The sequence below is a fragment of the Geotrypetes seraphini genome, chromosome 6 (genome assembly GCF_902459505.1).
Source record: "Geotrypetes seraphini chromosome 6, aGeoSer1.1, whole genome shotgun sequence".
Taxonomy (NCBI): Eukaryota; Metazoa; Chordata; class Amphibia; order Gymnophiona; family Dermophiidae; genus Geotrypetes; species Geotrypetes seraphini.
The window spans coordinates 228,437,520-228,449,943 of record NC_047089.1 but is presented as its reverse complement, the minus strand read 5'-3'; the positions used below and the strand labels follow the sequence as shown (position 1 = coordinate 228,449,943).

At 48.2% G+C, this 12,424-nt stretch overlaps 1 protein-coding gene across 3 annotated transcripts in view; it reads left to right on the top strand.

Annotated features, from left to right (window-relative positions):
* The window catches only part of URB1 (URB1 ribosome biogenesis homolog), a 152,823-nt gene that overhangs the window by 44,034 nt on the left and 96,365 nt on the right, over positions 1-12,424 (top strand). For all 3 annotated transcript variants that reach the window (XM_033949919.1, XM_033949918.1, XM_033949920.1), the window contains 4 exons: positions 5,451-5,573; positions 6,328-6,440; positions 7,215-7,334; positions 9,541-9,657. In XM_033949919.1, coding sequence (XP_033805810.1) covers positions 5,451-5,573; positions 6,328-6,440; positions 7,215-7,334; positions 9,541-9,657 — 473 coding nt within the window. The remainder of the gene's footprint in view (positions 1-5,450; positions 5,574-6,327; positions 6,441-7,214; positions 7,335-9,540; positions 9,658-12,424) is intronic.

Genomic DNA, 12,424 nt, shown 5'->3' with positions numbered 1-12,424 from the left:
GGGAGTTTCTCACTTCTCTCGATCTGACGGAGGCCTACTTGCATGTTCCCATTCGGGCCTCTCATCAGCGTTTCCTGCGCTTTGCGATCTTGGGTCGGCACTTTCAGTTCTGTGCGCTTCCCTTTGGGCTGGCCACGGCTCCTCGGACGTTCACCAAGGTGATGGTGGTCGTCGCGGCAGCCTTGCGGTCGGAGGGCATCCTGGTACACCCCTACCTGGACGACTGGTTAATTCGGGCAAAGTCGTTGCAGGAAAGCTCCCGGGTTACTGCTCGGGTGGTGGAGTTTCTCCGGTCGCTGGGCTGGGTGGTCAACCTTTCCAAGAGTCGGTTGGTCCCGGCTCAGCGTCTGGAGTACCTAGGGGTGCTGTTCGACACCTCCTTGGGGAAGGTCTTCCTCCCAGAGGGCCGGGTGAGCAAATTGCAATCTCAGATTCGCCTGCTTTTGGCGTCCCGGTGTCCTCGGGCGCGAGATTTCCTCCAGGTCTTGGGGTCAATGGCGGCGTCCCTGGACGTGGTGAGGTGGGCGCGGGCCCACATGCGTCCTCTCCAGTATGCTCTGCTCCGGAGGTGGTCTCCCCAGAGGCACGGGATGGATGTTCCGGTTCCCCTGCGAGGCTTGGCGCGCTGCAGTCTGCGTTGGTGGCTCCAGACCCCTCACCTAGTTCAGGGGGTGGGTCTGGATCTCCCGCAGTGGACGGTGCTCCTGACGGATGCGAGTCTCCTGGGTTGGGGGACTCAGTGTTTGGGTCACTCAGCTCAGGGCACCTGGTCCGCGGAGGAGGCCGCCTGGTCGATCAACGTGTTGGAGACCAGAGCGGTCCGTCTGGCGCTGTTGGCTTTCCACTCCCTGTTGCTGGGCAAGTCGGTCAGAGTGCTGTCGGACAATGCCACGGCGGTGGCTTATGTCAATCGTCAGGGGGGCACCAAGAGCACTCAGGTGGCGCAGGAGGCGGCTCTGCTCATGGTTTGGGCGGAATCCCATCTGCTGGACCTCTCGGCCTCTCATATAGCCGGAGTAGAAAATGTTCAGGCAGACTTCCTCAGTCGTCACTTCCTAGATCCAGGAGAGTGGTGTCTCGGCGCCGAGGCGTTTCAGTTGATAGTGCAGGCTTGGGGGCAGCCCCTGATGGACCTGATGGCCACGGGTGGCAACGCCAAAGTGCCCCGCTTCTTCAGTCGTCGCAGGGACGGTCTGGCCGAGGGTCTGGATGCTCTGGTCCAGCAGTGGCCAACGGAGGGGCTGTTGTATGTGTTCCCTCCTTGGCCGCTGGTGGGCAGAGTGCTTCTTCGCATTGTTCACCATCCGGGTTTGGTGGTGCTGGTGGCGCCGGATTGGCCTCGCCGTCCGTGGTATGCGGATCTGGTGAGGCACCTGGTAGCGGATCCTCTTCCTCTGCCTCTCTCGGACGACCTTCTGATGCAGGGTCCCATTCCCATGTTCGACCCGTCTCCCTTCTGTCTTACGGCGTGGCTCTTGAAAGGGGTCGCCTTAGCAAGAAGGGATATTCAGACAAGGTGATCTCTACACTGTTGGGGTCCCGGAGGCTTTCTACCTCTCGGGCTTATGTGCGGGTTTGGCGTCTCTTTGAGGAATGGTGTCGGGCGCGGGGAGTGACCTCTTTTCGCGCTTCTCTGCCTAACATTCTGGAGTTCTTGCAGGATGGCCTGGATAGAGGCCTGGCTTGGTCTTCTCTCCGGGTTCATCTTGCGGCCCTGTCGGCTTTTCGAGGGTTGGTGTCAGGTCAGCGTTTATCGGCTCTTCCTGATGTGATTCGGTTTTTGCGGGCGGCCAAGTTGCTTAGGCCTCCCCTACGGCCCTCGGTTCCCTCTTGGGATCTTAATCTGGTTCTCTCTGTTTTGGTGCGTCCGCCTTTCGAGCCCTTGGACGACTGTTCTTTGAAGGACCTTACTTTGAAGGCGGTCTTTTTGGTGGCCATTACTTCTGCTAGGCGTGTTTCTGAGCTGCAGGCTTTCTCTTGTAGGGCTCCCTTCTTGTAGTTTTCTAGGGAGCGGGTCGTCTTGCGGCCTGTTCCTTCCTTTCTGCCGAAGGTTGTTTCTCCTTTTCATGTCAATCAATCGGTGGTTCTCCCGGTCTTGGGTGGTCAGGAGGGCTCTTCTGAGCAACGGCAGCTGCGCAAGTTGGATGTCGGTCGGGTCCTTCGCTCTTATGTGCAGCGGACCCAGGAATTCCGGAAGTCCGATCATCTCTTTGTCCTCCTGGCGGTCCTCGTCGGGGAGCTGGCGCTTCTAAGGCTACTATTGCGCGCTGGATCAAAGAGACGATTGCTTCCGCTTATCTTCTGAAACAGCAGCCTGTTCCGGAGTTTCTCAAGGCTCATTCCACTCGGGGTCAGGCGGCTTCTTGGGCTGAGTCGTCGCTCGTGCCTCCAGTGGATATTTGTAAGGCTGCGGTTTGGTCCTCCTTGCATTCCTTTGTTCGTCATTATCGGGTTGATGTGCAGGCGCGTCGGGACGCGGTGTTCGGTGAGCGTGTACTGGTATCGGCCCTTCGGGGGTCCCGCCCGTGAGAGGGACTGCTTTGGTACGTCCCATTCGTAAAGTTAACCTCTACTGGTCTGGAGAGTGCTAAAGAAGGAGAAATTAGGTTCTTACCTGCTAATTTACTTTCTTTTAGCTTCTCCAGACCAGTAGAGGTCCCCACCCTGTCTGTTGTTGTTGTTGTTGGGGCTGTTGCGCGGGCAGTTTTTGGTTTTTGCTGCGGGTTCTAGTATTTTTCTAGGGCCGGGGAGAATTGAAGAACAGCGGCTGTGGCTCGGCTGGCTTAGCTGGCGAGCTGTGGGGACTTTCTTCCTTCGGGAATTTCTCCTCTGCATTTTCCAACAGCATTTTGGGTATGTTATTTGTTACTCCTTTCGGAGTATTGTTTTTTCTCTCTGTTGTTTTCCAGTTCTTGGTTCTGCTTGGCTATTCGGCAGACTGAGGGAAATAGAGAGGAGGGGCTAGGATATACTGTCCCAAAGTTTTGTTTTCAGTCTCCACCTGCTGGTCATGATTAGATATATACCCATTCGTAAAGTTAACCTCTACTGGTCTGGAGAAGCTAAAAGAAAGTAAATTAGCAGGTAAGAACCTAATTTCTCCTTCGCTGTTCAGCAGGTTGTTCATCCTAGTGGGCGGTCATAGAAAAGGTGAAGCGGCATCTAAAGCCACAATTGCCTAGTGGATTAAGGAAGCTTATTGCATCAGCATACATCCTCAAAGGGAAGCCAGTTCCGTTACGCCTTAAAGCTCGTTTCATGATTCAGGCAGTGTCGTGGGCTTAGAACTCTCTAGTTCTGCTTTTGGAAATTTGTAAGATGGCTGTTTGGTCTTTCCTGCATTCTTTTTTGTTTGCCTTTATCGGGTAGGTGTCCAGCTGCATTTAGAAAGTCCTTTCCCTTCCTTTGGTTCTTCCCATCTGTGCCATTATGGAGGGTTTCTATGGAAAGAGAAATTCGACTTTTACCTGCTAATTTTGATTTCCTTTAGTCTCTCCAAACCAGCACAGAGCCCGCCCAGATCTGCTTTTATGTCTGTAAGGTAGTGACATGTTTGCAGTGTTTTTCAGTTGCTGTGAGGTAGTTGATCTGGTGATAAGCTGCAGAGTTAGAACAAAAAAAAAAGCAAAACACACCAAACTCCAAAAGCAATACAAATGATAAATGTAGCTGTTTGAAGTGTGAGCCTGTGGTGGAGATGGAACAGCATAAGAACATAAGAATAGCCTTTCTTGGTCAGACCGTTCTCACGGTGGCCAATCCAGGTCACTGGTACCTGGCCAAAATCCAAAGAGTAACAACATTCCATTCAGAATCCTAAAGAATAGCAAGATTCTGGAATCCCGAAGAGTAGCAACATTTCATGCTACCGATCAAGGGCAAGCAGAGGCTTCCCCCATGTCTTTCTCAGTAACAGACTATGGACTTCTCCAGGAACTTGATTATCAACCACACTAAGCAGCGCCTAGAAGATAGGCACTGTTTGGTATTGTACAGCTAGGCACCTGAGGAGGGAATCATAGGTTTCGGAAGGGGTTAGAGGTTGTTCTGCTTGATACTAAAAGACTGACTGAGGTTTTGGTTAAGGCAACAAAAGCAGCCCCAAATTCCATATTCTGCCCTGTTTCAGCCAAAAGGTTATTTAAATTTTTGGTCATGTTTTCAGTTTCAGCCCAAAATTACCATGTGTTTGATGAAAGCCAACAATTAGTGCTTTGTCCCTTTTGTCCTCCCCTCCCCTGAACAGGGGTTGCCCCTCTTCCTAAACTCCCCTCCAACCTGTAGGCCATCCTGGTCCTAGTCTGGGGGTGTAGTTGGGGCAGGAGTGATCACCAGCCCATTCTAACTCTGCTCTCAAAATGGCTGCTGCAACTGAGGCATCACTCTTACTCAGACTGGACCACCAGGGATTGTAAGTTACTCGGGAGTTGGGAAGGGAGCTACTCTTTGTATTCTTTTTTATACTGCAGTTGCAAGTGCAAATTATGTTAGAAACATGACAACAGATAAAGGCCAAATGGCCCATCTAGTCTGCCCATCCACAGTAACCATTATCTCTTTCTCTGAGAGATCCCACGTGCCTATCCCAGGCCCTCTTGAATTCAGACACAGTCTCTGTCTCTACTACCTCTTCTGGGAGACTGTTCCACGCGTCCATCACCCTTTCTGTAAAAAAGTATTTCCTTAGATTACTCTTGAGCCTATCACTTCTTAACTTCATCCTTTGTCCTCTCATTGCAGAGTTTCCTTTCAAATGAAAGAGACTCAATTCATGCGCATTTATATTACATAGATATTTAAACGTCTCTATCATATCTCCCCTCTCCCGCCTTTCCTCCAAAGTATACAGATTGAGATTTTTAAGTCTGTCTCCATACACCTTATGATGAAGACCACGCACCATTTTAGTAGCCTTCCTCTGGACCGATTCCATCCTTTTTATATCTTTTTGAAGGTGCGGCCTCCAGAATTGTACACAGTATTCTAAATGAGATCTCACCAGAGTCTTATACAGAGATATCAATACCTCCTTTTTCCTACTGGCCATACCTCTCCCTACACAACCTAGCATCCTTCTAGCTTTTGCCGTCACCTTTTCAACCTGTTTGCCACCTTAAGATCATCACATCCAATCACACCCAAATCCCACTCTTCCGTCGTGCACTTAAGTTCTTCACCCCTAAACTGTATCTTTCCCTCTGGATTTTGCAGCCCAAATGCATGACCTTGCATTTCTTAGCATTAAATTTTAGCTGCCAAATTTTAGACCATTCTTCAAGCTTCGTCAGGTCTTGCACAGTAGTTTATATCTGGAGGTATAATTTGTAAAATAAGTACAGTGACGTCTGAATTCAGGTTTAGTTAAGTTCATCTCTGCCAACAGGTTAGCACTTGACGGATGTTTGGTGGACTGAAAGCTTGGTTTCATGATCTCTTTTTTTTCTATTCAGGTTCAGATGATGCAGAGACGATTCTTGTGAAAACCATGTTGCTCCAAGTCCTTTCCTTTTATCAGAAGGTGGTCCCGCACTTGGTAGCCCAGAGTAACTTTGATTTCAGCAAACTGCTAAAAGGTAAGATCTTGTCCAGCACTCCATGACAAGACAAGCCCTGGTCTGTGTTCCGTGGTCATGCTATAGACCTAACATATACTCCTTTAGTCTGGTGGGAGAAGCACTACCCCATTTTCCAGGGCTCTGACGTGTTATCCCTTGAATGTTCAGCAATAGAAGATTTGCTATGACCTGCGTTGATGTATGAATCTACATAAGAACATAAGAAGTTGCCTCCGCTGGGTCAGACCAGAGGTCCATCGCGCCCAGCAGTCCACACCTGCGGCGGCCCATGACCTGTTAGGTGGTCCCTGACTTTTCCTATAATCCATCTCTACTTCTATCTGTACCCCTCAATCCCCTTATCCTTCAGGAATTTATCTAAACCTTCCTTGAACCCCCGAAGCGTGCTATGCCCTATCACAACCTCCAGGAGCGCGTTCCATGTGTCCACCACCCTCTGAGTAAAGAAGAACTTCCTAGCATTTGTTCTAAACCTATCCCCTTTCAATTTCTCCGAGTGCCCCCTTGTACTTGTGGTTCCCCAAAGTCTGAAGAATCTGTCCCTGTCTACCGTCTCTATGCCTTTAAGGATTTTACTGATGTTAGTAGATGAAGTGATGTGACATATTATACCAAAGAGATCAGCATTTGGAATCCTTTGGGTTCATGTTTCGGAAAAACTTATTTCCACCTTATTGATGGAATATATGTAACCATGCGCATATTGGTAATACAGGGTATGAGCAAGCCCTCTCTGGTTTTTATTCCACAGGTGTTGTGAATGACATGGGAATGCGGGAGGAAGTGCCACCTGTCCTTCAGCAACATATCCTTCAGCTGGCACTGGAACTACCAGCAACTAAATTTTCCTGGCTGAAAGTTCAGGTAGACACAGCTGCCATTGGATATGATGATAATTGGGACATGTAGTGAAGGCTTATATCGGTTGGGGAAAGCACTGGACACGTGGGTATCGGAAGAAGAATGCTAGGAGAATTGAAGCCAGGGTCACTCACGGGAGTGAAAGGAGAGGAAGTCTTGGAGGCTGCTAACAGGAAGGGGTGGGGTGGGTGTCACTGGCTCTGGGATAGGAGCGAGAGGGAGACACAGGTTGCTAGAGGAAAGCTTGGGCTCCGGTGTAAGAGAAACAGGGCATTTGGGGAAACAACACTAAAGTGCAGATGAGAGGGCAAATTAGGGATGCTGAGCGGAGTACAGAGAAGCTCAGGAAAATGAGGGAAGCATTGGGCTCATGGATGGAGGCGAGATAAAAATGGGATGCTGTGGAGAAGCACTGAGCTTTCATGGTATCTGGCAAGTTTATGTTTTAAGTTTATTCAAGTTTTTGATTAAACGCTTATCCAAAGGTACAAAGCATTGTACAGAAGAAATTTTAAAATAACAAGGAGACAAACCTTTAGACCAATTAGACGTACATGACTGATAATAGGACATTCTTGGGCTGACTGACATACTTAAGCCTCAGAAAACAATGGGAATGGGGGGAGGGTACCTGGAGGAGGGGAGATGTACTGGGCTCTTTGTGAATAGATAAGCATGGGATTTGGGGGGGACAGAACTTAAAGTTGGGCTTTTGTTAGTAAGGGATAGAGCTTTCTTTTCTGTTCACTAAATTGTTTGAATATGTATTTACTGTAGGATGTACCGGATGCAGGAAAGGTTTGCCGGGAGAAGTCCGTTTTTCATTTGCTGCTTAAAATGTTTGTGACCAGTAACAGCTCCCAGCTGAAAATGTCCACCAAGCTGCTGATTATTAAGGTGAGTTCCTTTAACAACTGGAATTTTGGTTTTGTGCTTTACGTTAGCAGTTTGAACGACAGTAATACTCCTTGAATAGATTTTTCCCGTTAATCTCCAAGGGTTTTGATATATCAAACATATCCCCTACTTGCAGTCAGTCACTGAAATAGCCAATACGGAGTTTTACACCATATGCCGGAATTCCATTCTTTGCACCCAAGCCCTTTTCCTCCCTGTTTTTTTGGGTTTTTTTTCAGCTGTGACATTGTCCTATGAGATAGTGAAATACTCCCTCTAGTACAGTGGTCTCAAACTCAAACCATTTGCAGGGCCACATTTTGGATTTGTAGGTACTTGGAGGGCCACAGAAAAAATAGTTAATGTCTTATTAAAGAAATGACAATTTTGCATGAGGTAAAATTCTTTATAGTTTATAAATCTTTCCTTTTGGCTAAGTCTTAATAATAATTTTGTAATTTATAGCTAAAGAGATATATGATCAAGAAACTGTTTTATTTTACTTTGTGATTATGAAAAACATACCGAGGGCCTCAAATAGTACCTGGTGGGCCGCATGTGGCCCCTGGGCCGCAAGTTTGAGACCACTGCTCTAGTAAGATGGGAACCAGTTCCTATGTGGAACATAAACACTTGCTATCTTATTCCCAAGAAATCATGAGGTCATGGTTGCGTGCTGTAGTATGGGGCTTAGATTCATCATTAAAAAAAGAGAAATTCCAGATGATCATGCCTGTTGGGAGTGACTGATAAAAACTCAGGGCCTGATGCTCAAAGGATTTATGCTTCTTTTTGAGAATTTTGTTTTTAAATTGGCCTCGGTGAATATTCACTAGTTTTGAGGCTTACATTTTATTCTCAAAATGTCACTAAATTCTTAAATTTAAGATCATTAAAAAAATGGGTGGCAACAGGACAGTTTTAGGGAGGGGAAAATGGTTAAGAGGTTAGCACTGATTTTCAGCACTCGAAGCTCATAAATCTAGGCAAATGAATGGCAATCCTCAGTGTTATAAGCATAAACTTCAAGTTTCTAAATTCAGATGAATCTTAAGTTTGGTTGAAAATAGGGCACTAATTTAGAGGCTTACCCCCCAACCCCCCTCCCTTTTACAAAAGTGCAAAAGCGATTTTTAGTGCCGGTCGGTGCACTGAATACTCTGCGCTGCTCCCAACACTCATAGGAACTCTTTGAGTGTTGGAGTAGCACAGAGAATTCAGCATGCCGGCCGGCACTAAAAAACGCTTTTGTGGTTTTGTAAAAGGGTGTGGGGGTAGTTTTTTTCTTGAATATTAGGCTCTCCCTTTTTGTCTGTCTTTATGAACAGCATTCAGGGAAATTAGGTTCTTATATTGATTGATATGGGGAGACAAGGCACCCATTTCAAATTATATTGTAATAGTTAAGAGGGTCTTACCAAGTGGTGTTCAGCTGGGGAGGGACCTGATGAACAGCTGGCAGTTTATCACCCTGTATTATCTAATAAACTGAAGACAGCATTTATAGACAGACTTTTGATCCCATATGACCCTCCGAGAGCTTTAAGATCTATTTCTCAATATAATCTTAACATTCCATCTTTAAAAATAATTGGTACACGTCGTACCTCAATCTTTTCTGTGACAGCCCCTATGATTTGGAATACTCTTCCTTTACACTTAAAAATGGAAAAAAACTTACAAAAATTTAAAAGCAATTTAAAGAGCTTTCTTTTTAAAGATGCTTTCTTTTTAAAGATGCTTTTAACTGATCAACTGTGTTTTAGTAATTAACTTAATCTTGTTTCTTACATTTATTTTCCCAATTCCCTTTTGTGTTTACCTTAAATGTTTCTCACATTTTCTATACCGATTGTATTTCTCCCCCTCTTCCTATTCGTGTCCAGGGGCTTTTCGGTCCTTTTTACCTAGTACGTATTTGTTGTCAGTCATGTAGTTTTTTATTATTATTCAATTAATAATAGATGTGTCATCACAGTAATGTAAGTTTTATTTGTTAAATTTTTGTTTAAATGTTAATTTTAAATTTTGTATAACGCTTTGTAGTTTCGAAAAAGCATTCAATCAAAAACCTGAATAAACATAAACAGGCTGAATAGCTTTCCAGGTGGTAAAATAAATAATTTGTTATTAACATGGCATGCAATTGTGTTTTAAAGGTTAGAAAGAGGTAGCTGAGGCAGCTTAATGTTATTGTATGCTGCAGGTCTTACGTGACAGCGGGGTCTTTGAGTACACATGGCAGGAACTAGAAATCTGGCTGGACCACTTGGATAAATGTGCAGAGGACACACAGGAAGCTGCAGTTCAGTTCTTGGAGCAGGTAAGATGCTGGACTGAAAACATCAGCTGGGTTGGTAGGCGGCAAAAAGGTTCAAAGAAGAGCGACCAAGAAGATAAAGGGGATGGGCGATTGAGGGGAAATATGATTGAAGTCTACAAAATCCTGAGTGGAGTAGAACGGGTACAAGTGGATTGATTTTTCACTCCGTCAAAAATTACAAAGACTAGGGGACACTCGATGAAGTTACAGGGAAATTACTTTTAAAACCAATAGGAGGAAATTTTTTTTCACTCAGAATAGTTAAGCTCTGGAACGCGTTGCCAGAGGATGTGGTAAGAGCGGATAGTGTAGCTGGTTTTAAGAAAAGTTTGGACAACTTCCCGGAGGAAAAGTCCATAGTCTGTTATTGAGAAAGACATGGGGAAGCCACTGCTTGCTCTGGATCGGTAGCATGGAATATTGCTACACCTTGGGTTTTGGCCAGGTACAAGTGACCTGGATTGGCCACCGTGAGAACGGGCTACTGGGCTTGCTGGACATAAGAACATAAAAGTATGTTTCTTTAGCACTCTCCAGACCAGTAGAGGTTAACTTTACGAATGGGTATATATCTAATCATGACCAGCAGGTGGAGACTGAAAACAAAACTTTGGGACAGTATATCCTAGCCCCTCCTCTCTATTTCCCCCAGTCTTCTTTCAGTCTCCAGCAGGTGTTGAGTGATCTGTACCCATCTCCCTTGGTAGGGCTGTTGGAATTTGTTTAGGGGGTTTATTGTCCCTGTTTTTAGCCGGACGGAGCTTGGGCGGACTCTGTTTGGGGGTTCGTCCGACCTCGGGGGTGTCAAACCTGGCGGGTCACGAGCGGGGTCCCTCCCCCCACTTCCTCCACCTCCCCACATTTTTTTAGAGGAGCCTCAGCAGTAAGCCTTGCCCCCTAAATCAAGCAAGGCATATTGCTTCGAGAGCCTGTGGAGTCTGTTCTGTAAAAAAAAAAAAAAAAAAAATCCTGAGGTAGTGCTGGTCTGAAGGGTTGTATCCCTTTAAGAAAACTGTATTTTACTGTATTTTTTCATGTAACCAGCACTTTTTTATAGCTAGGTCGCGTATGGAGCAATTGTGCCCTTCTCCGGGGGAGAAGGCCACAATTTTAGTCCAGCCGCGAGGCACTCGCGGCCGGCCTGAACTCGGCGGTTTGGGTCGGTGAGGTGGTGGAGCTCCGTCGGCAGCGGCTGCAGGCGCCCAGAGCTCCCCGCCGATGGTGCCTCGCGAGTCGGCTTGGAGCAGTGGGGAAGCCCGGTCTTCCACAACCGCCCACGGAGGGATTCCCCGAAGGATTCCCTCTCAGCTGATTTTTTGACAGCTGATGCCGGCTTGCCTGCTTTAGCGGCTGAGACTATTCAGGTTTCTCAGCCGCTTCAGGCTATGGAGGGAGCTTTTTTGGCGGGAAAACCGCCATCTTCTCTGTCTGGCCCCTCCATTTTGTCTTCCACCTCAGGTGACCTTCCCCCTGTTTTGACTATGCAGGGGCAAGGTTCTGCTGGGTCCCCTGCTGTGGCAGGGAGTCCCTTGGGACCCTCGGGGGGTTTTTTCTCCTGAATTTTTCTTTTCTTTATGCAGAGCCTATTTTCAGGCGGCTGGGGGTCCCGGTTGCGCCCAGGGGGTTTCGGGGGGTGGGTTTTCCTCCGCGCTCCCTGCGGCTTTGCCTCTTTCGTCTGGCGTGACGTCCCCTCCGCCGCCTCCCTTGTCCAAGCGTCCGCGGGTGTCGTGGGACGAGAATTTGTGGTCGGAGGAACGGGTCGGTCTGGAGGAGGACCTGGACCCTTCTGAGGAGTTCCAGGACTCTCTGGAGGGGACGGAAGCTGGCGGCGGGTTGTCGGATTTCCCGTTCTCCAGTGACGAGGCGTCCGTGGTGCGCCTTTTTCAGAAAGATGAGCTGCCTGACCTTATTCAGCAGGTTTCTTCGGTTTTGCGTTTTGAGGACGCGCCGCCGGAGACTCCGCGTGTGGGGGACCCCCTGTTACGGGGGATCCGTTCCGTTTCCCGCTCTTTTCCTATGCATCAGGATATTCGGGATATTATTCTGGAGCAGTGGAAAACGCCGGAGACGCCGTTTCGGCTGGCGCGCAGAATGGCTCGCCTGTATCCCATTCCGGAAGGGGATCGGGCTACGTTAGCTTCACCAGTCGTGGATGCGGTGGTCTCGGCAATTTCCAAGCGGCATACCGTGCCTGTTGAGGGCGGTTCTGCCTTGCGGGACTCTGAGGAGCGCAAATTGGAGAGCATCCTTAAGCAAAATTTTCAGGTCTCTGCCTTTGGGGTCCAGGCGGCTATTTGTGGGGGACTGGTCGCTCGCGCCGTGTTTCGGTGGGCGGAGCGGGTCTTGGATCGAGAGTCTGACGACTGGTCTCTGGTGGATCAGGAGGTAGCGAAGATTGAGATGGCGGCCTCATTCCTCTCAGATGCTCTAAATGACTTGGTGCGGATCTCGGCTAAGTCTATGGCTTTTGGCGTGGCCGCAAGGCGTGTGTTGTGGCTGCGCGCTTGGGCGGCGGATGCTGCGTCCAAAGCTAAGCTTACTAAATTTCCCTTTCGGGGGTCGTTTTTGTTTGGAGAGGACTTGGATAAGTTGATTCAGACTTTGTCGGACTCGAAAGTTCCCCGTCTGCCGGAGGACCGTGCCCGTCCGGCGTCTCGGGGGGGTGCGGCCCGGGGGCGTTTGCGGGATTTTCGCAAGTATCGCCCTGGGCGTGGGGCTGCTTCTTTCCAGTCTCCGGGATTTTCCCGGGGTCGGTTCTTCCAGCGCA